Source organism: Pseudoliparis swirei, chromosome 11 (assembly GCF_029220125.1).
Source record: "Pseudoliparis swirei isolate HS2019 ecotype Mariana Trench chromosome 11, NWPU_hadal_v1, whole genome shotgun sequence".
NCBI lineage: Eukaryota > Metazoa > Chordata > Actinopteri > Perciformes > Liparidae > Pseudoliparis > Pseudoliparis swirei.
The window spans coordinates 2,498,185-2,524,855 of record NC_079398.1 but is presented as its reverse complement, the minus strand read 5'-3'; the positions used below and the strand labels follow the sequence as shown (position 1 = coordinate 2,524,855).

Genomic DNA, 26,671 nt, shown 5'->3' with positions numbered 1-26,671 from the left:
AAAGTGGAAAATACATTCATGTTATGGAGGAATATGAACTAAACATCACTGAAAATAATGAAAGTCTGTTGGATTTGGTCCAAAAAGAGGCTTTTCAAGTTCTGAAGTTTAACCACGTGCCCTGGTGGGAGACTAAAGTCAGGAGGTGGACTGGAAATCGTTGGTTTCTCACTGAGTAAAAAAATTTGTTTACGGATTGATATTTCCTTTTCAAGAAGTGATTTTGAATCTTCGAATTATTTGGATTTGTAACTATAAATGTGTGTGCGCGTGTGCGTGTGGGTGTGTGTGTGTATGCGTGGAAAAAAAAGAATTAAAACAATTAAAATGCTGAACGTTGCAGTGAGTTTCCGATAGATGGCGCCAGTGTGATATGTTTAGGGCCTAAAGTATGCGATCATTGCTGCTATGAACATAGTACTGCAAGCTACAGCATGCCCACAAATAGAAGAGCAGTTCCGTGTGCAATGCAGTTGGTTTGTGCACAAATTCACAAACGACTCATCCGCGTTTTGCTTTAAACTTTCTTAATTGTTTAATATGTTGTGTTGGTCGCGTTGACAGACTGCTAAACTTCTCTGACCGCATCCCGGTTGCTTTTAAAGACTGTCGTAAATATTGTCGAACCACCATGAACAGCCCAAAGAGATGATGAATGCGAAGGAACAGATCAAAAAGAAGAAGAATCCTACTGTTATTTCGTGATGAATGAAACACATGCTGCTGTTAAAGTAAGGACTATACAATTAAACAACTTTAGATAGCACGTACATTATATATTTAAATGTACAACACTTTTCGGGGTTTCATTTCGTGTGTTGTTGACTTGTGTAGAATCGAAACTATGAGCCAATAATTCAGAAAACAAAATTCCAATAAATACAATGATCGGTTTTTCAGCGATAATACAAAACGTCGCTCGCTCCAGCCAATCCAATGCAACCGTCTGCGTGTCAATTTTTAAAACTCACTGAACATTTCACATCTCTGGATTTAGGACCGTTAACCGACAACGTATCTCCCAATGATTTGATAGTTAAAGCACATCAGCGCGTGAAATCAGAACGGACTGTGATTGAACAATGATATATTCCGAGGGGCTCCTGAAGGCAGCATCAATCTCATGGCTCCTGGGTGTGTGCGGGCGGTTCAATCTATAGACGGGGGGAGAGGAACCAGGAACATCTCACCGTGAGTCCAGCTGTGCTGTCATCTGTCACCTGGTTTGAAAACCCCTTCTTCACCGGACGGGCCGAACATGGGAAACTGTCCGAGCTAGTTAGAGGACACGTTCACGGGGGAGCTGTGCTAAAATTGCCAGGTTAGTGAATGCTAGCTGCCCACAGCCTCTCTGGCGACGCGTTAGTTGCCTCTCAGTCCAGTTGCTTCATCTGTCGGCCAACGAGCCGCCGCTTGGCCGTCGGTAGTTAGTTTGAACTCGGTGGATATGTAAAGGTGGCGTGACTCCGTTCTGCCGGCTAACGTCGGCCAGCCTTGTTAGCCAGCTAGCTCACGTTTCCTAATTGTGTGCCAACGGTGAGGTTAGCTTCGCGAATGGTCTCAGCCCGGCTTGCTAGCTAGCGTTAGCATTGCGGTTAGCAGAAGGGGCTTCAGTGTGCGTGGACCACGCACACTGAAGCCCCTTCTGCTAACCTCAATGCTGATGCTGCGCCGCGTTAACCGAGTTATTACGCGTGAAACGAGAGACGTGTCCGCGCGGGGCTCGCCGTGTTCGAGTTACGCAACGTCTCGCAACCCGGAGAAGCGAACTGGAGTATTTCCTTCATTGCTCATTGTTGACTGTTGTGAGATTAACGTCACAGTGGTTTCCTGTTTTTCTCTCCTCTCCAGGTTGAGTCTCCAGCCACTCCATTCACCTCCCACGGAAGGAACAGGAGCACAGTGGCGATGCAGACCTTCCTGAAAGGCCGGAGAGTTGGCTACTGGCTCAGCGAGAAGAAGATGAAGAAACTCAATTTTCAAGCATTTGCTGATCTGTGCAGGTATGTGGCTTTGACACTCACCGATGCGTCCAGGTCAAGTGATTGCAGAGCAGCTAACCGAAACACCCACACAGTGGACCTACCTTCATGGATATGACAGTGGAGTAAGAGTATACTGACATACTCTGTACTTCCTCCTATTAACTCTGTTGCAAAAGGGGGACACATAAGATGTTCTCTTCTTACAGGGAATAGCCATGTTACAGTTTTGCATCACTTTCTCATTCATATTCATATATATATATTTATTTATGTATATTTATATTTATTTATATATTTTTATTTATATATATATATAATCTCATCAGCCCATGTCTGTTAAGCATTTGAGGTTTTACTTAAGCGTAGCCGACTAGGCCTGTGGCTGCTGTGCTTCTTTTCTTTCAACTGTAAGGCAATAAAAAAGTCAAATATGTAAGCATGCCCAACGGGAAGCTTGCACGAGTCCAAGTCACTTGAGTGGATTTGATTTTGTTTGCCATGTCTTGAGTCGGTGCTTGTTGAGACATAGTGGAATGTGTGTTGTATAATTATTCTTAATTGCCTGGGGCACATGTGTAACAGGACACGCAGATATAGCAGGTGTTATTTAGTTAATTGCCCTGAAGTATGAAACTGTAAGACATATGCTGTTGAATTGAAGAAGAAAAAACTGGCTTGGTATCTTATATTTAAACCAAAATAAGTGCTCTTATTTTACAGAATTAACCTTTGACCAATACAGTATCTTATATTGATTGTAATTGGAGGCCAGTCTTGGCTTTTCCCCCCTCGTTGTTAGACATTTTATTTATAGACGAAAAGAGGAACTTATCTTACCAAATGCAAAGTCGTAATATTAATTTGTTCAAGGCTGCATTTTAACGTAGCAAGGAGTTGTTCTCTATTCAGCTATATGAGGGTTGTATGTTATCTTATCCTTCTTCGGACCAAGTCAATTGTTATAAACGGTTTTCTAAAGTAGAGCATGGATTTTTTCAGCCGACGTGATTTCGGAGAAGTGAATTCTCCTTTACTGAGTTACATTAGCTGCTTGACAGTATACTGTCTTGGGGAATGGCTCCGAGGTATGGCAGCAGCCTTATCATCTCTAATTGCAACATTGCCTAACTGCCGTTGCTGTATGAGGGCCACGGTTATAGCGTAAACACAAACGATGACGGTGGCGAACAGTCAGAGAATGGAGAAAACATTTTATCGTGCTCAGTCATTTGAATAAGCAAGAATGTGGCGTGGTAGGTCAGGTGTGTTGTCGGTGCACATCAGAGCAGGCAATTACTTCCTACCTTTTTCATGAGGGCTGTTTCCTCACGAAGCAACCTGGTTGAGCCAGCACAGATTACCACACTGTAATCCACAAAACATTTTTTTAATCTCCTCATAAACCTTCAAGTAACGCTCCCCTTCGCTCCCTGCTTGAATCCCGCCAACCCGTCAACAGGAAGAGCCGGACTGAGGGCCGTTTGATATGAAGGGCAGGGGCCAAGTGTTAAGAAGGGGTTATTGTGGGAAATATCAACTCTGATGTATTTCCTTTTACAGGAATAACAACAAACACTAAACCAACGTTTAATATAATGGTGAATGTAGGTGTATCATGTTTATGATCACTGCATGACTGCTTCTCCCCACTCAGCCACTGAAACGTGTCTTCTGTTTCTCCTTTTCCATGACATATTTCCCTGATCATATAACATGTTGGAAAGCAAAAGTTGACGAGCTAAGATTGAACTAAAAAAAACTCAATGTGTGGCTCCTGTATGACGACTACACAAAGGTTTTAAAAGCTATTTAGCTTTTCTTTGAGGCCCAACTCCCCAAGGGTGTCAGTTTTATTCGTGAATGAATAATTTCCGTGGCAATATCACACTCTTTGAATTTCATTTCCTCCACCGTGTTTTGACTTAACGGGTAGATATAGGCAGGTTTCTTTTACCTGTGCGGCTGTTTGATTAAATCACGTTGAGACTCTAATAGTGGCTGAACAGGTTTTCTTACTTTTGTCACATGGTATGCAGCTGACATTGAGGGCTGTAGTGCGGAGTCTGGCCTTTCCTGTCCTGTGCAGCTGGATTTAAGGTAATCCCGCTGGCCAAAGCCACTTTAGAGGCGACTGACTCACACCTGATTTGGTAAGATTCAACGCCCTCGAGCTCGCCCCAGCGTCTTCTGACACAGTGACAATATTGTCACTTAGTCCTGTCAAGGCCACACTCTAGGACAACAAGTATGAGCTACACTCTGTATGTCTGTCGTCTTTCACCCAGATGGCTCAATTTACTGCAGTGATTGGGAGACTTTTATTATTTGAAACCCGTGACGAGCATCGCCCGGTCGCCTGGTTTTTCAAGCCACCTCCTATATTCTTGTGTCCAGCCTGTTAAACAGAGTGCTGGTCCCCGCTGGGTCTTCTCCTTCATCCCTTTCGTTCTGCTGGCTGTGTAACTGTAGAGGAGAGCAGACAATCTCCATATCTGAGATGGGACAGAACTAAAGGCTCCATTCACACCGCACGAAACACGCCAGCTGCAGTATTAAATATCCACATTGTTATGAAGCAGTGAATGGATACTCTGGGGTTACCATGGGGCCGCTTGCTCAGACACAACTGGTCGTGGTGCTGGACTTGTTTTGTGCTCATTGTAAATTCAACCGTTGGCTTAAATACGTGTGTGTCTGTGTGTGTGTGGTCAAATACAAGGAAACAAGCCCATGTGTACAGTGTTGTGCTTCACGACGTTATAATGGTTATCTCTGCCAACAACTCCGTCTGCTGGTTGCCAAGCAACACATTTTTATCCAAAGACTAGTATTTTAGTGCTATTTCTTTAAAAGTAGAATATTCTCCAGCTTTAAAATGGACTTTTTTAATGTTAGGTCTCTGTGGCTCTACTCTGCTGTCCGGCTAACAGACGAATCTCCTGAATAAGTTGAATCGTTGTTTATTTTTGGCCTCTAGACGCACGATGACTCATGTCATCAGTAACTCATGTCTGTAACTGTCCAGTGAGTTTCTGTTTTCTCTGTCGTACGCTGCACTCAAACCAAAGCGGACGTTTCTGCGATCAGCGCAGTGCGGGATGTCACTTACTGTCCCGTTGGATCGACCCATTTGATTTGCACGGCCCATTGATCGTCAGTTTTATGTGATTGGCCACTGCAGTGTGGCGTTGGGTTTGGTTTCACAAATAATTGATCCGGTTTCAAGTTTCCTCAGCAGGCTGCTGCTGCGTCCCTTTCGGCGTTCCCTGCGGTTCCCGCCGCCACCTTCGCATTCAAATGTCCCCGCAACGCCTTGTTTGGTGTGACTGCAGCTTTATGGCGAGGAACTGTTTTGTTTTACATAAAGTAAAAGTAACCATCACATGATGAAGGGAACGACTCCAGTGAGAGCAACGAAATGCAAATGCATGTTTTGCAAAGCTTGTATTTTATAACATGAAAGTATAAATTAAAGTGCGCTTTCTCGTCAATTTAGTGTATCGAGGAAATACATAATGTCTTGTAGTTGAGGTATTTTCAATGCACGGAAGTGTCTATTTATAACTGACTCCATCATTTTTTTGGGTAAAACTATTGACCCTTACTTTTGTCTTTTTTTACAGGAAAAGAGGAATAGAAGTTGTTCAGGTAAGTGGACAACATTTTGGTATAATACTGTTGTTGTCACAAAAGCAAAACTGAGCAGTCAGCCATTGAAACATGTGCCGTCTCCCTTTATGAGGCAGTCTAAATGATTCTACTGTAAAGGACTGCAAGTGTGTTAGCTGCCACATACTAAACGTAGTATTAACAGTCTGAATGGATCATCAGGGACAATTTACCAGACGAGGCCATTTTAATTTGTACGCTTTGAGTGTGTGTGGTTTAAACTCTAAAAAGCTTGGTAGTAATTACCTTCGCATTCGAGAATGCGGAAGGTTATGTTTTGATCGCTGTGTATTTATTTGTATGCGTGTTATTCGCATAACTCAAAATATTAAACCGAATCGCATGAAATTTGGTGGGATGATTGGTTATTATCCGGGGACCATTTGATTAGATTTTGGGATCGATCGGGTCAAAGGTCAAGGTCATGAAAAGGTACCAAAAAAATGCCTGCGGCGAAGTTATGCGCTCTACCAAGTGCCCGTTCTAAAAGTAATATAATCCAAAATCAATCACCTACACCAATAGCTATTTTTGTTATTCTATAAAATGCATAAATATTGAGATAAAAACAGGCCCCCAGGGATCTAAAGGCTGCTGTCATGAATGGATGTTGGACACTATGTTGAGTAACTAAACACATACAGCAGCATGGTAACACTTGTTATTAAGTCTTGGAAACTCAGAGTTGAGTACTTATCAGTTAAAGTGCTTTCTGTGGTAGTTGAAGAGGAAATCGTCCTACCTTTTTTGTTTTAATTCTGTCTTTGTCTGATGCAAGGGGTGTCTTCCCCCCCCCCCTTTTTGTTCTTGTTGTTGTTTTTGAGGCTATTTTTTTGTTCTCTGACTGGGCTAACGATATCAGAACACCCAGAAAGAGCCTTGTCCTGGGAATAGTCCCAAAGTAAGCAGGGCTTTGTTTCCCACTGTGCATTCAGTCGCTCCTGGAAGACGAGTTCCTCACAAACCCTCAGCTATGGGCACCCAGGGACATTAGCAGTCCTCTGGCCTGCACCAGAACCCTTTAGTCAGGACTACCTGTTGCCCACTAAGTTTAGTTCCCCCCCCCCCCCTCTCACAAATCAGCATAAAGAGTTCTTCCTTTTAGTTTGGCCAATTGAGAGCTCAGTTCACTTGGCCAGAGATATTTTTGAATTCACACCGGTGACTGTTGCCCGAGTTTCAGTGAATGCCGGTCTGTGCCTGTACTGTCATGGTCGCGTGAAGATAATGGGAGCCGTTGTAATGCTTTGGGCTTGTTCCACAAGTCTGTGTACAGAGCCGTCTTCTCTTATTCCTCTCGTCAATTCAGAGCCCAGCAACCCTCAGACTGTTATTGTGCAGTCTGTGAAACGATATCTAATTCCAAATTATCTATTTGAAATGTTCAAAAGATTTCCTCCTGTATGTATAGTCCTCACAGTAATAATTTTACTGTATATTTTGAGCCCGATCTTACTGAAGCCTACATTTTAACTGGAAAGAAAATGAATTAATTTTCTCAACAAAGAAGAAGAATGTTTTGTGAGAGTCGGAGATGAGAGTGATGACGGATGTTAGTGAAGAGATATCATTGAAAGGAACTGCTGGTACTTGCCACAGAAAACATTTAGCTAAAACTGGTCTGGCACTACTACTGTTTCAAAACGGAAATTGTGTTTTATTGCAAATTAGGTGATAATTTTGACTGTTCACGTTCATTTTGTAAGGCTTTAAGGGTGGCCGGGAGAGGTGCTGTTCTGTGAATATCAATTCCATTTAACCTTCTCTAGAAGGCTGGAGCAGAACACATTTCAGATTTATTGAATCGCCAACCGTGACCCTGTGGTCCGACAGGCTCGCTGATCTTGATGATAAAAATGCAACCTTGGATATCCAAGGATATGTTTATCCTAAGCTTTTTCTGGTGGAATAAACCATTAGTTAATGTTGTTTACATTCGCGTTGCAAGTTAATTCATTTGTTGACTGTCAAACCCGCATTTGATGGAGTAACGGCTGTGTACTAGAACTGAAACGATCCTCTGATTGGCAGAACCCGTTGGGTCTCAGATTGTTTTTCAAAAACTAAAATGCAGCATGAAGTTGTCACCTTTTGAGACGATTTGTTGGCCGTTCTTTATTTTTAGACCAAATGATTCATCAGTTAATGAAGAAAATACGTCACCGATTTAATTGATAATGAAGATGATTGTCAGTTGCGGTCTTAAAATCTACTAAAACACAACGTTGAGGAATAAGTAAATTGATGTATACATATTTCACATTGCACATCCACTTGGGAATATTTGGTATTGGCCACAAGAGATTGGATGCTCCAGGGGGTCGGTCGTGGTTATGACGTCGCCCTGTGTGAACAGATCTTTGCTAAATTTGGCAGCCCCAGGGAGCTCATTTTGTATTTCCATTTCTAGTGTGGGAATCCATCTCCATGTATGCTCATCAAGACTGACGACTGAAAGAGAACAGAGGGTTCTTTTGTTTGACGTTGTATGATTGCTCCTTTCGCCTCTAGCATCTTTCCACAGCCCATTATCGCGCTCACCTTGTCTCTAATTGTCATCCCTCCTCCAAGCGCTTTTGCAGCATCTCATCAATACTGACCCCTGAGCTCCTGAGAGCCATCCACCCGGGGCTCTGGACATGAGCTCGTCTGAATCACGGAGCTGATGAGATTAACTCGCCAGGCTCGGCCTCGGGTCAGCCCATATTCACTCTCCGAGGATGGAAACCCATCACGGCAAATGGCCGTCACTTGAGTGTTCGTAGAAAGTTATTGAGTCCTGTTTTTATTTTATGGGAAGTGCTTTGGAATTTAATGTTAATATCTCACCCACATATTGAATTGGAGCTTGACAAATAGGAGATTGGTATTTATTGGCCCTCCAGTGTACCACCATCCAAAGAAACTGATTGGTGGCCATTATTTGCAATTGGTACATAGTTGTTTTTTTAATTCCTAAATGAAGATGATGATTTATATATTCATCAGTTTGACCCAGATGAACTCTAACGGGACTTCTTTGTCTCCCTGAATAGTATGTCTTATCCTCACCAATGATTTATCCACCTGTCAAAAATATCTTTAACAATGTTAATTATTGGTTGGAGGCGAAGGGCATTTGCCTCATAACCACCCAGTGCACAGCTCGTCTGCAGTGCTGAGGAGACGGCCATTAGCCTAATGAGCTTCCACTCTGACCCCCCATGGAGTTTTTGGTTGGCGCGTCAGTCACGTTGATCCCCTCATGTTTAGACTTGTACTTTATGTGAAGTGTGGCCAACGGCTGCAGTTTGTTTCCGACATGTGTTTCTTTTACACGAGACAAGGGTGTCTAGTGTCGCACACCATACAAAATAAATCTTTCATCGCATGTCTGTCGGCACCCTGGGATGTAAACGAAGCGAAAGGCACGTGAGATTAGATCCAGCGGATTACTCGTAGAAAGAGACGTATTCTAAAGGACGAAGCATCTCCATGACAAAAACCTCACCAGGCACAGAAACAAATAACTGCTGCCAACATGGGTTAATACTGTGTGTGTTCACCATATTTGTACATTATCATGTTGAAAACTGAAATCCACATGGGAGTTTTGTCCCTTTTGGTTTGCTCAAATTTACCATTCTTAGATTTTCCCAGGGTGCAGCTCGGGCCCACAGAGCGACATCAAAGCCGAGAATATGTTGGCCCTGACCTCCCCTCTCCCGCCAGGATCCAGTGTGTTTTCCATGCTGTCCATCACCACCGAGGCCCACTGCAAGTATTCAGTCCCAAAGGGACTCGCAAAGCGGTCGGCTGACATTTCTGCTTTCTGCATTAAGCGGGACGTCAGTGACTTTACTGCCGGGTCTTTAGATGAGCGCTAGAGCGGCTGCATTCTGTCTGAGCGGCAGAGCGTCGTCCTCCGCGATGCGTCTTTGCCACTGGGTGTTGACCCCCCAGTGTAGCCCTGTGTTTGTGGAGAGGCCGGGCTGCGGACGGGTCCTCTGCGTTGTGGAAGCAAGAGATTAAACGCCCGTTTACCACATAATGGCTGATAAACCAGCTGGACAACCACAACACTGAGTCAACAAAACGTCTGTCATTTATTACCTTCGCATTGAAAATGCGGAAGGTTATGTTTTGATCGCCGTGTATTTGTGTGCGTGTTATTCGCATAAGTCAAAAAGTATTAAAGCGAATCGCATGAAATTTGGTGGGATGATTGGTTATTATCCGGGGACCATTTGATTAGATTTTGGGATCGATCGGGTCAAGGTCAAGGTCATGAAAAGGTCAATCTTATTTTTACCATAGCACGGTCAATTTCTATCCAATTGGCATGCAACTAATGCCAACATGTTCATAATTCAATGCCCAATCTTGTGATATGTGAAGGTATGCGCTCTACCGAGTGCCCGTTCTAGTTTAATTATTTTTTAAACCTGGCGTTCTAGTTAATGTAATCGTACTGGTTTATTTTAATGATATACAATGCTGCATTGACAACATTTCAACTCCTAAAACTGTCTGCGTACTTCTGAATATCTGACTCCCAACGGCGCATCAAAAGTTTGTATCCACAATTCTCTCGTGTCCAAATCCTAACTCGGCTACTGTCGTCACCACTCGCTTCTGCCACTCGATAACATTTTGACAGAATGATTTTGCACTTAACTGATTTTGCATAAATCAAAAAATGTAAAAAGACTTGTGCTGTGTCGTACACACGCACTCTGTTTGATGTGTCAATTCTTGCGACCCTGCTAAAGTCAGATCTTCATTGCCTTGCGTACATTTTTGCAGCTCATGTGGAAATATGACTGTTGAGCAGACGGGCGTGTTTTTACAGGCGGGAGGAATGGAGGAGAATGAGAGCAGCATTAGATCGGCTGGGAATCGCATGCTGTGTTGATGTATAGTGCATAATGAGCGCTAATGGAAATGTGGCTGGACCTGCCCATGACAGGGTGTGTTGCCATTTCTTTGTATGTTAGCAGACATTTAAATTGTGTCGTACATTGTGTATGCGCGACAGAGAAAAGTGCATGTGTCATGCCAAATCTAATGAGAACAATAAACATACTTCTATTAAAATATGTTCTCCCCGAATGGGAGTAGGACCTAGACTCCATGTTCTTCCTCATGAACCCTCTGTAAGGACCAGGGTATCTCGGTCAGCTGGTATTTAACAGATTTACAGCTCTGTGCAATTGACTTGTCGAGGCAGGATCAAGGGTACGCGAATTAGTCATCTATCCGTCACGCTTCTCACAATTATTAACCAGGAAATGTTCGCTGAACTGACGGGTTGTTTGCGTCCAACCCTGAACCAACTGAAACTATGTACATGTTTACAGTTCCCGCATTGATCCACACCAGTGTGACGAAGGTGTGGCCGCTCTCGGTTTACTCTGTGAACAGTACAAAGGCTGGTGTGGTGTCCTGCCCTGCTATGGCTCATTTGTATGTGTGGCTGGATTCTCTTTTGTCTGTAGTGATCAGGTGATTCCCATTTGCTTATTAGCTAATGAGTTGGGGACTGCATTACCCAACCGCAGCACTGAAACCGACACGAGTGGATCTATTTGACGAGAGGACAATGTTGTCCCATGACTTCGTTTCACTCATTCAGAATGTGCTGTTAGATTATTTGACGCGGTAGTATTCCTGCTGTTAGAGTAAACTTAGCCTAAAGATTTGTGATGATTAGTTTGTTTCTTAATATATTTTTACTCGTGGCCTTATTTGGGAATAGCACACTTTGCCACGTATTGGAGGCTTCTGTATCGGTCTCTTGACTGTGTCCTCACACAATTCTACCTTTAAAAAAAAAAAGAGGCAGTCATAACTCCAAGCAACTTTGCGTATTCTAACTTTAAAAGTTGTCTTGGCTTTTACAGACTGACATAATTCATTCGACTCCCTTTGTCCCAACAAACTTAGTCATCATCAGAGGATGCAACATTGGTTGCTAAAGCCTTGTGTGTGTGTCTAGATCAATCAAATCCACTTGAAGAGCTGCTTTGACTACTTGTGAACGACTTGGCCAGCACAGTCAGTCTTTTGGTCGCGGTAAACGTTAAGAGAATGCTAATGTGGCGTTTTCTCAGAGGCTGTTGACGACGCTCAGACTGGAGGCCTGGCCAGAGGGAGAGAAAGTTTGAAACTCCAGAAATAAATCCTAATGGTTAATAACATAAACTCTGGCTGCACCAAACTTAGCGCTATGACTAAAAGAAGGAGAAGAGGATTTATAATCAGACCCCATGCTTTGTTTCCTGTAGCAGAACTATGAAATTAGGAGTATAAATGAGGAGGGCAATGGTAGAGCAATGCTTTCCAAAAATGTGGTTTTAATTTCTCAAAATTATTCTCCCATCGTGTTTAAAAAATCTATCCATGAGATTGAAAGAAATAACTTGCATTGATTTGGAGTGATTTATTTATTCGGGTGAGTTAATGGTAGATCCTGTGTTTGTGTACACGACTTGCTTTGATGAACACGACCATGCAGGTGCAGCTGGGATTCAGTCTGGTTTGTAATTTCTGAACATCTGAGACTTTACCAGCAGGACTGCCTCCTACCTAGTGCACTGGAGCAGGTACAGCATAGGTACGAGTATAATGAAGCATGCGCGATGCGTATGATTAGCTTCCCACTTGTGTTTTTTCTTTACATGCAAATAAATTGAATGTGGTTTGACTCGACAGTTTAAGGTGGAACATGGTTTGACTTTGTGAACAGGCTGCAGAGAGCAACACGTAAAGGAGGCTGTGGGTACATTTTGACAAGTTCTGACTTGAGGCCTGAACGAGCTGTGGGGATTTCACGATCCTTTTCTTCTTTGGGTCAGAAACTTGCCGTACTGCTTGTGGGAACATGCTTTTTATTCTTCTGTGGCGTGAACTGTTCTCCCCCTAAATGGCCCGAGACATAAGAGTTGATACACTATCATAGTTTTTTGTTTAAATGTTAATAAAGTACCAATTTAAAATAAAGGGACATGATAAATGTACAAAATAATACAGAGTTCTTTAATTTTTATTTCCTGTTATTGAGCTAGAGTTTATCGATCACGCTTACTCTTTTTTAAAATTTATTTTTATGATGCGCCAAATGCAGCGAATAACAAACGGCAGACACTCGGCTGGTTATAAATTTAACAAATGTTTTCGATGGATGATTGCTTCGGTTAACCATTTCTAAATATGATGAATGAATACCTGAGTGTAGGAGTGTTTCGTGTGTGTTTATTTGAGCATAACCTTTGACCCACGGCTGTGTTTCTCCTCAGCTGGACCTCAGCCAGCCTCTGGAGGAGCAGGGTCCCTTAGACGTCATCATCCACAAGCTGACTGACCTCATCCTGGAGGCTGACCAGAATGACTCGCAGGCTGTGCTGCTGGTGCAAAGAGTACAGGTATGCATGCATCATTGTCTCCCTCATATCCCCTGAGTGTTCATAGGTAATGTAAAGAAGAGGGGTAGATCTGGGAATGTATCAGGATGGGTATGGTTTCATAATAACTTTTTGACATGTCTAGGTCAAATCTGTAAAAGCCGTCATAAAACGTCTTATTCATTAACTTATTCGTTGACCAGGTAGATCCTGCTCGACTTTTTAGATTATTTTATTTATTATATTTTATTATTATGTTAACTTGGCACATTTCTTGCACGTCTGCTGGTGTTGAGACATTTAATATAAATATTTCTCTTTACCTTCAGTAAACTTCAAACGATGCCCAGCCCTTATCTCACACACAATATGTTCATGTACATGTGGTCCAGCGACTGTCCTCACACTTGATATGGAACTTTATCTCTTCAAATACAATTAAAATAGAGAAAGGCACAAAAGCTCCGGATACTGTCTGCAGCACAGCAGGCAAAGACACATTTATGGATTACAGAATTTTGTATTTACATGTAAATATACCAGATCAAACAATGAAAAACAGAGAGTCTCTAGGAACATAAAGGACATTAGCGGCTTACATTTGACCATATGGTGAGTTATTAAACCTAAATGCTGTCACTTTAAGTTTCTCTTGTCCTGCCTATGAACACACGTCATAAAACGTGTGTGTGTGTGTGTGTTTTATAGATTGTATGAAAATGTATTTTGTACCACCAGCTCTCTCTCTCTTTCTGTCTCTGTCTCTCTCTATATGACTGAGAAGGGCTCTAATCGTGATCAACATCATGCATTTCTGTCAACGTGTTCCTCCTCAATTAGGAAAGACAAACAGGACGTCAATGTGCAGTAATCTGCTACACAGCATAACCTGGTCAATATATTAACACACTGGCCATTTTTAAACTAATGCCCACACCTTGTTTTTTACAAAGGTCTGTGTGGCAAAACACTCACTATACATAAATGTATTGAGTATAGATGTCCACCCGGTGTCTCCTCCCAGTCTGCTGTGTGCGTGACATCTCTGAAGGAGGTCTCTATGCACTCAAACCACCTGGACAGGCTTCTGTTAGTGCATATAAACGGTGTGTTTTTACTTTGTCATTCCTTCACTCACCATTTAAAGCTTGATGTTTATGTACCTGACCACAGCTGTCATCGGTGATTGCGGTGATTTAAAAAAATATATATATAAACATAGGTGCATTTTGAATATGATTCATATTTGATCATAGACATCCTTTTTGTGCTAAAGGGAATAAGCCTTCCACTCTAAAATACATCGTTATTTACAGCAAACATGATGCACTGAGGTGTGATGAGTGTCACCTGGCGCAGATATTATGAGGATGATTATTTTTTTTAGCTGCATAATTATAGGTGCAGTGTTAATCAATTTCTTTAATTATCTTGATCCAGGTGCTTCAAACAAAGTTCTGGGTGTGATTCACACTGATGTGCCTCTATACACCCATGTAGATATGTTATTAAAAACCAGACGTTTCCACCTAGAATAGTCATTTACCACATTAACAATGTATAGATTGTATTTCTGATTAATTTAATGTTCTCTTCATTGAAGAAAAAAAACAGTATAAATAATAAAAATAAAGACATTGCTAAGTTTTTCTTCTAAGCGACCCAAACTTCTGAACGGTTGTGTATGTCTGGCTCTGTTCCCCTCTCCAGTGCTCCTCACCGTCTGTTTCAAATCCTAAAGATGGGTCGCCGATGTCGGGGAAAAAACATTTCTATACATGTTTGTATAATAAGAGCAGGATTATTTTTCCCCCACACTGCATGAGTTGGTTTAATGTCTGATATTTACACGTGTGTTTAAATTCATGCATGGCGGCGGTGCTGTGATGTCAGCGGCCAAGCAGCTCCACCTGAGAGCGTTTATGAGTCAGGAGAAATTGCTTGGAAGGGACGGTTGGCAGAGAAATCCACAGAGCAGGGATGAAAATGCGGAGCGCATGGAGAGCTGCAAAGTGGAGAGGAGGTGGTGTGGGGACCGAGCCGGCAGGAGAACGGGGAGGGCAGTTATGTAAAATAGCCATGCAGAGATGTAGTGATGTAACCTCCGCAGAGCCGCTGGCAGACATGCTCTCTCGCTCATACGCGTATACAGAGTGAGGCATGTTGACCCTTCAACTCAGCGTTTGGATTTGCAGCTTGCCTCCTTTTAATTGTTTAATATTTAACTCCTTATGGATGTATTTGAGTGCGTCATGACGGATGGTTGCTTGTGGTGTGAAGCCTCAGGGCAATGGTGTGCAGTCCTCCTTTTTACGTATTTTATGTCATATATATATTCTGATTTCTTTCTTTTTCAATACAAGCATAAAGCATTATGTTAAAAATGTCTCCTTCAGGACTACATTGATGCCCACCCCGAGACCATCATCCTGGACCCCCTCCCAGCCATCCGAACTCTGCTGGACCGCTGCAAGTCCTACCAGCTGATCCACAGAATAGAGAGCTGTATGCAAGGTAAGATGGTTCACATCACTTGGTGAAACTTTTACAATAAATTCACGTTGCTGACTAACGAGCTGTGCTGTGAACTAGAAGTCCAACTTGGAGGAAGGTGGGACTTTAGCTGAGATTCAACAGGGTTTGCAATCCGCTGTGAGAAAAGAGTGGATGGTCCAAATACATTCGACTGAAAATAACCTCCCTCACATATTGTCTTTAGTTTTCCGCACCACTTATTTCGGAAGACATGCAATTTTACTGTTTTTTTTTAGGTCCAAGTATCTTAAACTAATTCAGTCTCATACAAATGTTCAGTTCAAAGAGTTGTTGAATACAAGTCAGACACTGCATAAAATACTTGGTTAGTGTTTCTAATATTTTGTCCATCCCATCTATATCAACAGCACTCTGCAAGCTGCAGCCTCCAAAATGTCCATAAAGCTGAGTCGATCCTAAACGGTTTAAGAAGCTAAATTCATGAAGGTAGAAATGACTATTCCATGAGACTGTATTTGTTTTAGCGAGATGTAATACACTGGCTACTTTGTGATTAAAGTCCAACTGCATGTCATTGGTTCAAATGAGTTGAACACATTCACATCCTTCTTCCTCTCCCAGTCCTTGGTATTATATAAAAAACAGAAGTTGTCTCATGTAATAAAGGAACGGTTGATTTCATGGCCACTGTCCTTTAACAGCATTTGATGTGTTACGTAAGGCATAACTGCAGATTCTGTCTTTCCTCTTCACTTCCAGAGGGGACACATGGTTAACATATGACAGGCCTGTCGCCGCTCTCTTGAATTATGTTACTCGATGCTTCCGAGCAGATGCTTAATTTTTGCCAGCTGATATCATAATTCTCTCCTCCCCCTGCCAGAACCCAGTCTAAACTTGGCTCTGTTTAGGTTCCTCACTGATGGATCAGAATTTGCCTCCGAGTTATTCCAACACCTTCCTCCGTCACCGAGGCCATAAACTAATCGGCTAGAGATATCTTTTGGTTGGAGGCAGAGAAAGGCAATGACGACAGGAACACATTCCCGACCCACACGCACTGTAAACACACCTGTGACTCATCCACATTTCCTTTAACCCCGTACATGGCAGGCGGGGGACATAAACCTTTAACTATGACTTTACTGATCGTCCATGACTCTTTGAGAGGCCTCAGTTTGGTGTCAGAGGGACGGATCGGAGGTATTTCAGCATGTCGACAGCGTCATTAGGGTCTCGAAATAGAAGCACAAGAAGACGTCTTTTTATCCAAACAGACATGACGGCTGTTGCGTAACAGTGTACGCTGCATCACTCTGTGTGCATTAGGTTTGAAGAGGAAGATGGCTCACCGGCTGCATTTATAGGAAGCTCTTTTTTTCCGCCTCTCTGCTTCCATTAATGCTCGTGGTGCTCTCTGCTCATACTTGTGCGTGCATACCAAACCTCCTTGGCAATTGTGGCTAGTTTAGACACAAGCATGGAGTGTCAGCCATAATAATCCTCCGCCACACCACTGTGATTGTAGGAGAAACGGCACGAGGCTGAGGACAAATGGCCTTTCTTCAGTCAAAAAAGAGGGACTGAGAGAACTGGGTTAAGTTTAAAGTGGGGGAAAAAGGATAGTGTGGAAAGTCTACCTCGCTTTCTGAGACAAAGCCACTTCCTCCTCCTTAGCAGCAGAGGCCATGGAATCCAAAAGCAGCTGCCAAGGCAACCCAGTCCGAAAGGCCACAGAAAGCTTGCCATGCTTAATTCTGCGTGACTCAGACTCGTACTCAATGGAAGGAAGCACTCGAGGTGCGTTTGTGCCGGTTCTGGAACCCTCATTCTATCACTCGAGAGCTATCAGTGTTGAATAGCCCCAGTCGCAGTGTATTTAGTTGTTGTACTCTGAATTGTTTAAATGGATTTGAGCTCAAGTACAACATTCCGCTCGTCTTCATAATATGTTGAATAGAAGATAGCCAGAGCACTAACGGGTCGGTGTCTGATTGAAACTGTTGGCGCTGATCTGTTGTCTCTTGGTTTTGTGGTTCCTGTTCGCCAGAGCAAGGTAACTGTTTATGTTACTTTGTGGAATCTACTGGTTCCTGTGTGTGCTTGAGTTTTGATTTCTCGGACTGTTTTTATAGACAGAAACCGTCGTCAAGTCAACTTTGCTATCGAGCAAATCCCCCCTCACTGTTTAAAGCTTAGTATTCTCCAGCTCGGGATGAAAGGATTCCTCTGAATACAAGCAGGATTCCTCTGGATCAAACTGAAACCCTTTGGGGTTTATTTGCATATTATCTTTAAGGACCAACATAACGAGTGTCCCGTTTATGCAAATGATCAATTTTATTCTCGCAATTGCAGAGATGTGAGAAGAGGCAAACGCAGACTCCCATGAGCCAAGTGGGCAGACGGGATTGCCCAACTAGATTATTAAAAGATGAATAGCTCATCAAAGTAGAGTTTACCATTTTGTGAGAAAATCGCATTTTCTTTTGTGTGTAAGCCTCTTGCATATATTCATATATACTTATATTAACAATTGCATTACACTCGGTATGCAGCAAGAGAGGATGATTGGGTTCCTAGGAAACCACAGAACAGGTCAGCCTTCCACCTGGAGAACACCAGCTGACCATAACGTGTCACAGCATGAAAACAGAGGGAGAAACAATCTGAACTTGAGGTGTCATAACGCTCTGTTCAAGAATGTATTGTCTGGTCTTTCTCAGGCACAACGGCGCTGCCTCAAAGTTGGGAGTTCATTTATTTGCATGCGTGAGTATGATGCAACGGCCCAGACAGATGGTGGTTTGTGTGCAGCGGATGTCCCAAGGAGATAAAAAAAGAACAAAACAGAAAAGGCAGTGTAACTGGATAATGACATTTAAAAAGCATCCCATCGAGGAGTCCAGTAAACGTCGTCCTCGGCTCCGCTGGGTCTGCTGCGAGCCTGCGGTGTTTAGACAGAGACAGAGATTGATCCCCCCCCTGCACCCCCTTATCCCTAAAGCTTCATTCAGAGCCAAGTATGCATGCTATTACAAACATGGCCACGTTCTCTTATCCACCATTCTTCTGTCTCTTTATTAGAAGTCCTTAACTTGGAACATGAAAGTTTTCCATTTGACAAGTTTTAGGTTATTTTTATGACAACGTAGCTGCATCAGGCTTTGGGAACTCGCTGATGACATGTGGATATTTTCCCGACCAGGCCGTGTTTCTGAAAGTCGTTATGCTGCCTGTCCCGGTCCCACTGAGCAGTGCGGTGAGCGTGGCTGTAACCAGTGCACAGATGACTGAGGGTTAACCCTCCAGGCTTCCTGCTACCCAGAGGCACTGGTTGCTGGAACAGACCCAGCTGCACACGGAAAGGTTATGGAGCGCGGAACAAGTATTTGCCTGTGAGGGAGAATAACAGTATTCTGTGCTCTCGTGTCATGTATTAGTAGAAAATAGAAACATTTCAACCATGCGAGATCAGATGCAGATGCCTTTTTGAAGGGGAGATATAATAATTATATTCAGAGATTAGTTTTGTATATTGTGGTCAAAGCACATGTTCAGCTGCAGTGCAGCAATTATAAAGCTTGAGGGCGCAACGACGATGTGGATACTTCTTCCAGGTTGTGTCTTGGGTCTCATTTCTGTAGCTTTAGTCGTCATTTCTGTCCACGGCGATGGCATTGAACTCACCGGAGTCCTCGACGAGGTGTGAAACGTGACAGAATCGCTGCTTCAATAGTCAGACGAGGTACAGTTGAGCCCGAATATTTTAAACTACTTTTTGTCGAGGTCCAATCGAAAGAGGTTGTATTTGGGAAATGTCAATAAAAATCCAATTGATCCGAGATGTTGATCCATAAACTCTGATGCATGTTTACAACATTCAGTTCCATAAGATGAGATGCATCTTTATCCACCCCAAAATAATCTGCTGGCCAGAGAAGCTCAGTGTACAAAACCAAATGAATGTGTACATCATTATATAATATAAACAAAATAAAATTTTTTTTTTTAAACGAATATTATATGTATAATTTATATATGAATTGAAAAGGTTTATGCCACAGTTTTAGAGTTCCCATTGTTCTCCTTCAGATAAGTGTATCTGTGTATTCATGATCAATGAATTGCTTTGTTTATAATATGGTGGTATACGTCCCTACACTTCTATTCCAGTTTAGAATAGCTTCCAATACATTTTCTGTCAATTACGTAATTGACTAAATGTTCAAGTGCTTCTACAATATTATTATTAATATTCCAAAAGGAGAGCTGGACAAAACCAAGCCAGAAACACCCTTTAATGATGTCGCCCTCGTCACTTTACTGTCATGCAGCCCGATCGCAGCAGCAGAGGCGGATTCTCCCGGAATCTGCTTTACGTTGAAGATTCTGGGATTTCTTTCGGCCTTTTGGAAAATCTCTTTTTTTCCTCGTGCGTCGGCGTTCATTGTGGGGTTTCCCAAACGCTTTTGTGTGTGCGTCTGCACTCTCCGGCCCCGGTGGGAGCTGGACATGCCAGTGGGGCCCGACGCTCCCCCAGAGTTCAACACTCGGCAAATGAGATTGCCCTGACCTCAGCTCCTGCCGAGGCCCACAGAACGCACGCCGCCGTGTCGCCATTGTGTGTTATTGTCATTAGCATCAGCGCTTGCTTTCGCCCCCTCACTGATCCCCTCGGGTGATGTCTCCACCCAGCTGACTCGCCCCCATGTACCGACTGCAGAGCGGAGCTTACAGGAGGCAGAGCGTTTGATATCCGTGCCTCCTGAGCCCACGTGTGACGGAGCTGCAGGATGTCATCATTCAGTCGTATTGGAACCGACGACATTATCATCACATCCACAATCAATTGTATGTTATGGAAACAAACAAGCATGATGTCATGTAAAAAAGCATGGTGGAGATGGAGGCTGAGTGATTTAGCCTGGCCTCAACTATGTTTACTTTATGTGGCTGAGTTTATATTCTAATGGCACCGACCGCGTTGGCCGCTGTAAATCACACCTGTGAGCCAGGTGATGCATCCGATGACTAAAGTCCTCCTCTGGTTAAACCTGTTGTCTGTAGTTCCTCATGCGGTTATGTGTCTTCCTGTATTTCAGCATTTTCCTGTGTGTGTGTGTGTCAGAAGGGCCTGGCAGCTTTCTGCTTTATTTATTTGAACAGGAGTCATGTGTCCCCCTCAGGCCTCGGATGGCCTCGGCTGTGTTTGTTGTTCAAACCCGTCGCCAGGATGGAATATAAATAACATTTTTGGTCCAAATTAACTAATTTGTGTCTGCACATGCGAGAGACTCGTCGACCGGTCTTGAGCACTTCCTGTTCAGACTCCAGATGATCTGTCCTGAATCTATTCTTAAATAAGCTTTGGCTGAGAAAGCAGTGAATAACCTTGAGTGCTATTTCAGTATTATTATTTGAAAAAAGTGCTCCAAATAACTTGATGCACCTTGTACAGTTGAGACCGTAAGAACACGGATCACCGTTGAGTTTAGCTGCTCGCCAGAGAGCTCGGGCATCTGACAACCAACTGAGTTTTAAAGTTACTGTGGACGATATTGCCGGGATTTGTTTAAAATATATATTTTTTTATTAACTAACAATCAGCAGACTAAAGAGGTTGCAGCGTTGCAGAGATATTTACTGAAATTAGCATGTTAACTGACTAGCGGAGTGTCTCGTGATGATACTCGTTCCTGGGGAGGCGATAGTCACGAGCATCTCGTCTCGGGCCGCAGGGCGAAGAAGTAGAGCGGAGAAGTATATACACATTGTCAATTATAGACACATCCTCCACGTAGGATGAGATTACAGTGCGAGTTATATATATTCATATTTAACTGACTAACACTGATTTTGACTCTCGTGTGAATATCTAACGTTTATTCTCCATCGTTCTGCTCTGTTCAACTGAGATTGGTGTCTTTGGTGTTCAACTTGTTCAACCTTCTTCACCTTCTTTTACCTCTCTTTCCGTCAGATGACAGGATTTGCTCTCCTCCGTTCATGGTCCTGAACACAGAGTGCAGCCCCGATGTGCTGGAGCACATCAAGAGGCAAGGACTCACATTCCCCTTCAGTAAGTGGGCTTTCTTTCTTAAAGCTGGACTCCCTTTACATTACTCGGACCTGATTTTGGACCGTCGCCACTAATGATACGTAAATGTCGTTGTTTTAAACCACCACCTGTATCTCCGTCTGTTGGAACATTAATTTCTGTGAGATATTTAGTTTCTCTGCTTGAATTTAAGTTGTGCTTTCCAGTATTGACCTTTGTCTTGCCCTTTCTTCCTTAGTTTGCAAAACACGGGTGGCTCATGGAACCAACTCCCACGAGGTAAGAGGCCACGGGGCTCCGAGGTCACGCCTCCGCGGTTTGTTTAGTGTGAGCAGGAACGCCTTCAACTCGAATCCAAACAACCAAATCAGATAACGTGCTGTAAGTCATGTATCTCTGCCTGTCAGCTGAAATCGATACCCCCCCCGTCAGGCTGAACAAATACTCTTCATTCCTCCACACCCTCTGCATTGAATTAAGTTAGGAATTAACGACACCTGTTGGCTTGGACGCCTTTGTCGGTGGATGAATAGATCCGGCGTGTCATTTCCTCTCCGTCCTCCTGTCCACAGATGGCCATCATCTTCAGTGAAGAGGACCTGAAGGCCGTGAAGCCTCCTTGTGTAATCCAGAGCTTCATCAACCACAACGCAGTGCTCTACAAAGTGTTCGTGGTGGGAGACTCCTACACCGTGGTGGAGAGGCCTTCACTGAAGAACTTCCCCGCTGGATCGGCAGGTGAGGAGACAGCCAGAGATATCTCAGGGCAGACTGTAGAAGCTGCACATTCTTTTCTCCAAATAACCCAATAAAAGAGCTCATAAAATGGCTTTATAGTCCTCGTGATTGGACCTCTTCGCCCTTTTAAGGGACGCAGCATGGTGCGATTGAGTTGTGTTCTGTTGATTCTGTAGAAACTAGAGTGGTGTTTTCTCCATAAACATGTCAGAAGCCATCCCCCATGATGCAGCTGTGAACACGGGGTTGGCCCCTGGCACCAATGAGTCCAGTATTTGCATGCGACACACGAGAGGCCCTCATGCAAAGCGGTTTTGCCGTCGGTGTAGTTGTCTGCTTTGTGTAACGCCACGGAGCTGTTGCCTTTCGCCTGGAATGCGGCGCGGCCCAAAAGCCAAACCCTCGTCAAACACACGCTTCATTCAGCGAGCGTTCTGGCCCGGACCGATGCGTCTGGTTTTGTAAGTGGAGGGAAAGGCCGGGTGAAAGAGTGAGGTATGGAGATAAAGTTTGGAGAGATCTTAAAGATCCCGGCGTGAGAGACATTCTGTTCCCTCCGGCCGTCCTCCCCGCGCTTCGGTCCACTTTTATATCTGTGTTCAACCGGTTTAGGAATGATGGAACGCATTTGCCACAACTCCCTCCAGCGTGATGGAATTTACTCTTGCCTCTGCATCCCCTCTTCCTTCCCTCCAACACTCTCTGAAGTTAATAGTCACAATGGTAACAAATAAAAAGGGGCAATAAATTCAGAAGTTCATCCTGTCTTATCGTATGTTGATGAGTTCATAGTTCAGCATGACGTCGTGAGGGGGGGGGGGTTGGTTTCAGTTTCTGAAAGATAATCATACACCAGGTGTTAAAATCAGCAAGTAAAGACATTAATTAAGTCAATCTGTGGTTGCCTCATTGCATTGTGTGACCAGTTAAGTTCTGCCGCCACCTACTGGCAGAGGTGAGAACTGCGTGTCGATGACTGCACTCGGAAAGCATGTCGTCAAAGCTCTTTAATATTCAACCTCACTTTTTTTTCTCTGCCTCCTTTTCAGACCGGAAAGCAATTTTCTTTAACAGCCACAATGTTTCAAAGCCGGAGTCGTCCTCCGACTTGACCACGGTACGTCCACCAGGCCACAGACCGCCCCGCCCACGTGAGCGCTACGAGTTCTGTTGCCGATAATCTTCAATATTGTGCCTTTTTTTTTTTTATCTCAGAGAGAGAACGTAGAGGGAGAATCTCAGCGACCCAGCGATGATGTCATCAGAGAGCTGTCCAGGTCATTGCGGCAGGCGCTGGGCGTGTCCCTGTTTGGCATCGACGTCATCATCAACAACCAAACGGGCCAACACGCCGTCATCGACATCAATGCATTCCCTGGTAGGTGCAGCCTCTCATCCACATGTGGTTATTATGCCTCCACGCCAACAGCTGTGGCCGTAGACGTTGTATTTTCGTGTTTTTTTTTGTGCCACCAAATCTATGGGGAACTGGTTCATTCCAGATCTCCAATTTAAAATAACCAAGTGGGATGAAATGTCATTTCCATCGGAGCATCATTCTACTAAACTGTACTTTACATAAATACAGAAACAGCTTGCGTGTAAATAGGAATATAACCCTTCTAAACATTTATAATACGACCAAAAGTTAAATTTGGCTGAACTGACTGATGTTCTCAGGCTATGAAGGCGTCCCGGAGTTTTTCAATGACCTCCTGAACCACATCACCAGCGTGCTCCAGAGCCACAACCCGGACTTCGCCCCCGCCAGCGAGCAGCCCAAAGTCCTGCCGGTGAGCAGCGCTCTAACCACCGCCGCCCCGCCGGCCCCCGGCTGCTGCAGCATGCTGGGAAAAGAGGCCGGCGGCAGCCCCTGGATCGTGGAGGGCGACGGCGGGCTGAAGGGCCCCCGCCAGAGACTGGGCTGCAACTCCGCCATGTCCCCCAACTTCCAGCAGCACTGCGTCTCCACAATAGCGACCAAGGCTTCCTCCCAGTGACTGAGGCCCCGCCCCCACTCCGTTTGATCCCTGAACATAAAACGGATGACAATGGTGACGATAATAATTAATAATAATCATAATAATTATGATCACGATGATAATATATCTAATCAAAAAACAAACCTTTTCCTATATAGTTATTGAAAATGATGGTGATTGAGTGTAAGCTTTTTTCTCTCTGCCTTTTTGTATTTGTGTTTCGTCTGATGAGACTTAACAGTACTGTAATGTGAACTTTTGGGAACTTTTGCCTCATAGCTGATTTTTATTTTTCTCCTGTGTGAGCTCTCTGTAACAAAAGGGTCCAGATGAGGGAGCTAATGGGAATGGCTGAATCGGGACTGGAGAGATGTGCCACTAGACGTGCAATGTATGATCCCTTGTATCTCTCACACACACATTGACACATTCACACAGACACTTGGGTACGTTGACATGGCGACGGACCGTGCCGGTGATGTGTGTTTGTCTTCTGATCAAAACCACGGACTCCTCAGCACAAAGTGACGAGGAGACGAGGTGGCTGGGCATTCGAACACGACTCCACAGATCCTGGGCTGCTCGGCGAGCGCGGCCGACGCAAAGAGACACGAACGACGAGATGGTTTTGGGTTTTGTTAGTTTACTTTTCCGAGTGCCATCAAATGTACTTTCGGTGTAGGAATGACGCCTGCAGAAAACCGAGGTTAGAAGGACGGAAGTAAACGTCCACGACCGCGTGACTGCGATTCTTTTTGGTTGTTGCCCCAGTGCTCGTCGGCCTCTGGGTGCTTTACGCATGTCGGATGTCGGATGCCGGGTGTTGGGTGTTGGGGTTTCAACCAACTAAACGCGTCCTTAGACTACCGGTCGCTCCGGTGCCGAGAGACGAGTATCACATTCCTTTTCCCGTTTGTGGGTGTTTTCAGAGAATTCCATAATTTTTCATAATTCCAGTGGGAGATCTTGTGACATTTTTCATCACTTTGTGTGTTTGTAATCTCCTTAAACCGACAGTTCTCCACATGTCTTCGACGCTCGTATCTAATGTGAGCAAAACTACTCTCCTGAAGCCAACTTGACCCGTCAAAAAAAACTTGGGGCTGCTGTGTTAATCCGATAATTGTTAACCAAAGAATCAATTATTCCACTAAAATCACGGTAAAAATGTGTCTGAATATCTACTTATTGGGAATTAATTATTTTGATATCATTAAATGACCACAATTCTAGATGATTGAGAAACTTGTTTAGCTTTATAATGTCTTATTTTATTTAGTTTCACTCTAACAGCACTTTCTTACAAAATGTCGTGAAGAAACCGTGGGTTAATTTGCTTCATGCTTAATCCTGTCTCCTGTTCCAGCTGCTGTACTTGTGTCGGATGAGTGAGACACGTGTTCAGATTGTGTTCCCAATGTTCACTGTGAGATTTTTTTACTCTAATTTTGTTAATATCTTTGTCCTGATATCTACTAAGAGCAACTTTATTTTATTGAGATTTTATGGGGGAAAGGTTTTATATATATGAAATGAAAGCACTGGGATGTTTTGAACAAACGGTGGATATTTGACTCGAGGTGTAGTAAACCGCTGGGTGGGGCTGGACAGGTGGTGTCACAGGCGGGCGGTGCTGTTGTCTCCCTCTAGCATCTAGTGGGAAGGACTGCCAGCCTGCAGATGTGTGCTTTCCCCTGAGCTTGCTTCTTCTCTGGTCCCAGAGAGCTCCTCCTCCTCCGTCAGCATCCGAGGGAACCGGCCGTCCTCCCGTCCTCTGGGACGGTAAACAATAAGTGTCGGCGCCGCCGTCTCACCAGCGCCTCTCTGGGACAAGAGAATGCCAATGATGTTCTCAAGGTCGGTCTTCACTTGACACTTCTTGTGAGAATAATTCCACATTGCGATTAATATCCTGTTTTAATCTCCCACAATGCAAGTGTGTTGTGAAGCGACGGCTACGTTCAGAATGCAGACGGTAATGCAGCAGATTCAGGGGAACTTTTCACGTCCTTTATCCCCCCATTCCTCATCGAGAAAAAGGGGAGTGGCTTTGAGTGTCCCTGTTAAAGCTGGAAAGGCCGTTATGTGTACACCACTATATCTTGTGTCCTATGTTGTGTTCCTTATTGTGCTTCTAAATGGGAAATAAATGGTTAATCCTACCCGTGGTCATTTCTGCCACCCAGGCTGTCGTGATGGTTCCACCTGGATGTTTACTTCTTGGGTGTACAGGTGTGTGTGTTCCTCGGCTTACATTCGTACAGTATGTTTTGTATCGGTTCTGTAATTGAAATTAATCCACTGACCTTTTGAATTAAATGCCAAACCAACAGGGCAAAATAAACATGTGAAATCCTA

At 43.8% G+C, this 26,671-nt stretch overlaps 2 protein-coding genes across 3 annotated transcripts in view; one reads left to right on the top strand and one right to left on the bottom strand.

Moving 5' to 3' along the window:
* LOC130202044 (putative E3 ubiquitin-protein ligase UBR7) overlaps positions 1 to 1,277 on the bottom strand; it is a 5,730-nt gene extending 4,453 nt beyond the window's left edge. Inside the window, exon 1 of the mRNA XM_056427333.1 lies at positions 1,191 to 1,277. Within this exon, the coding sequence (XP_056283308.1) occupies positions 1,191 to 1,213 (23 nt within the window). The 5' untranslated portion in view covers positions 1,214 to 1,277. The remainder of the gene's footprint in view (positions 1 to 1,190) is intronic.
* Positions 1,233 to 26,671, top strand: itpk1b (inositol-tetrakisphosphate 1-kinase b). Of its 2 annotated transcripts, none has more exons than XM_056427334.1 (11): positions 1,233 to 1,321; positions 1,852 to 2,003; positions 5,609 to 5,633; positions 12,932 to 13,057; positions 15,433 to 15,550; positions 21,516 to 21,614; positions 21,832 to 21,872; positions 22,166 to 22,331; positions 23,381 to 23,448; positions 23,547 to 23,709; positions 24,012 to 26,671. In XM_056427334.1, exons 2-11 carry the CDS (start codon positions 1,909 to 1,911, stop codon positions 24,329 to 24,331), a joined length of 1,221 nt encoding a protein of 406 aa, XP_056283309.1. In that variant the 5' UTR covers positions 1,233 to 1,321; positions 1,852 to 1,908; the 3' UTR covers positions 24,332 to 26,671. The 2 variants fall into 2 exon arrangements, with proteins under 2 accessions (XP_056283309.1, XP_056283310.1); XM_056427335.1 differs by lacking the exon at positions 1,233 to 1,321 and adding an exon at positions 1,457 to 1,536.

Coding starts and splice junctions, on each gene's coding strand:
- itpk1b (XM_056427334.1), top strand. CDS start 1,909: ATGCAGACCTTCCTGAAAGGCCGGAGAGTTGGCTACTGGCTCAGCGAG. Junction 2,004..5,608: donor GCATTTGCTGATCTGTGCAG/GTATGTGGCTTT, acceptor CTTTTTTTACAG/GAAAAGAGGAATAGAAGTTG. Junction 13,058..15,432: donor TGCTGGTGCAAAGAGTACAG/GTATGCATGCAT, acceptor TGTCTCCTTCAG/GACTACATTGATGCCCACCC.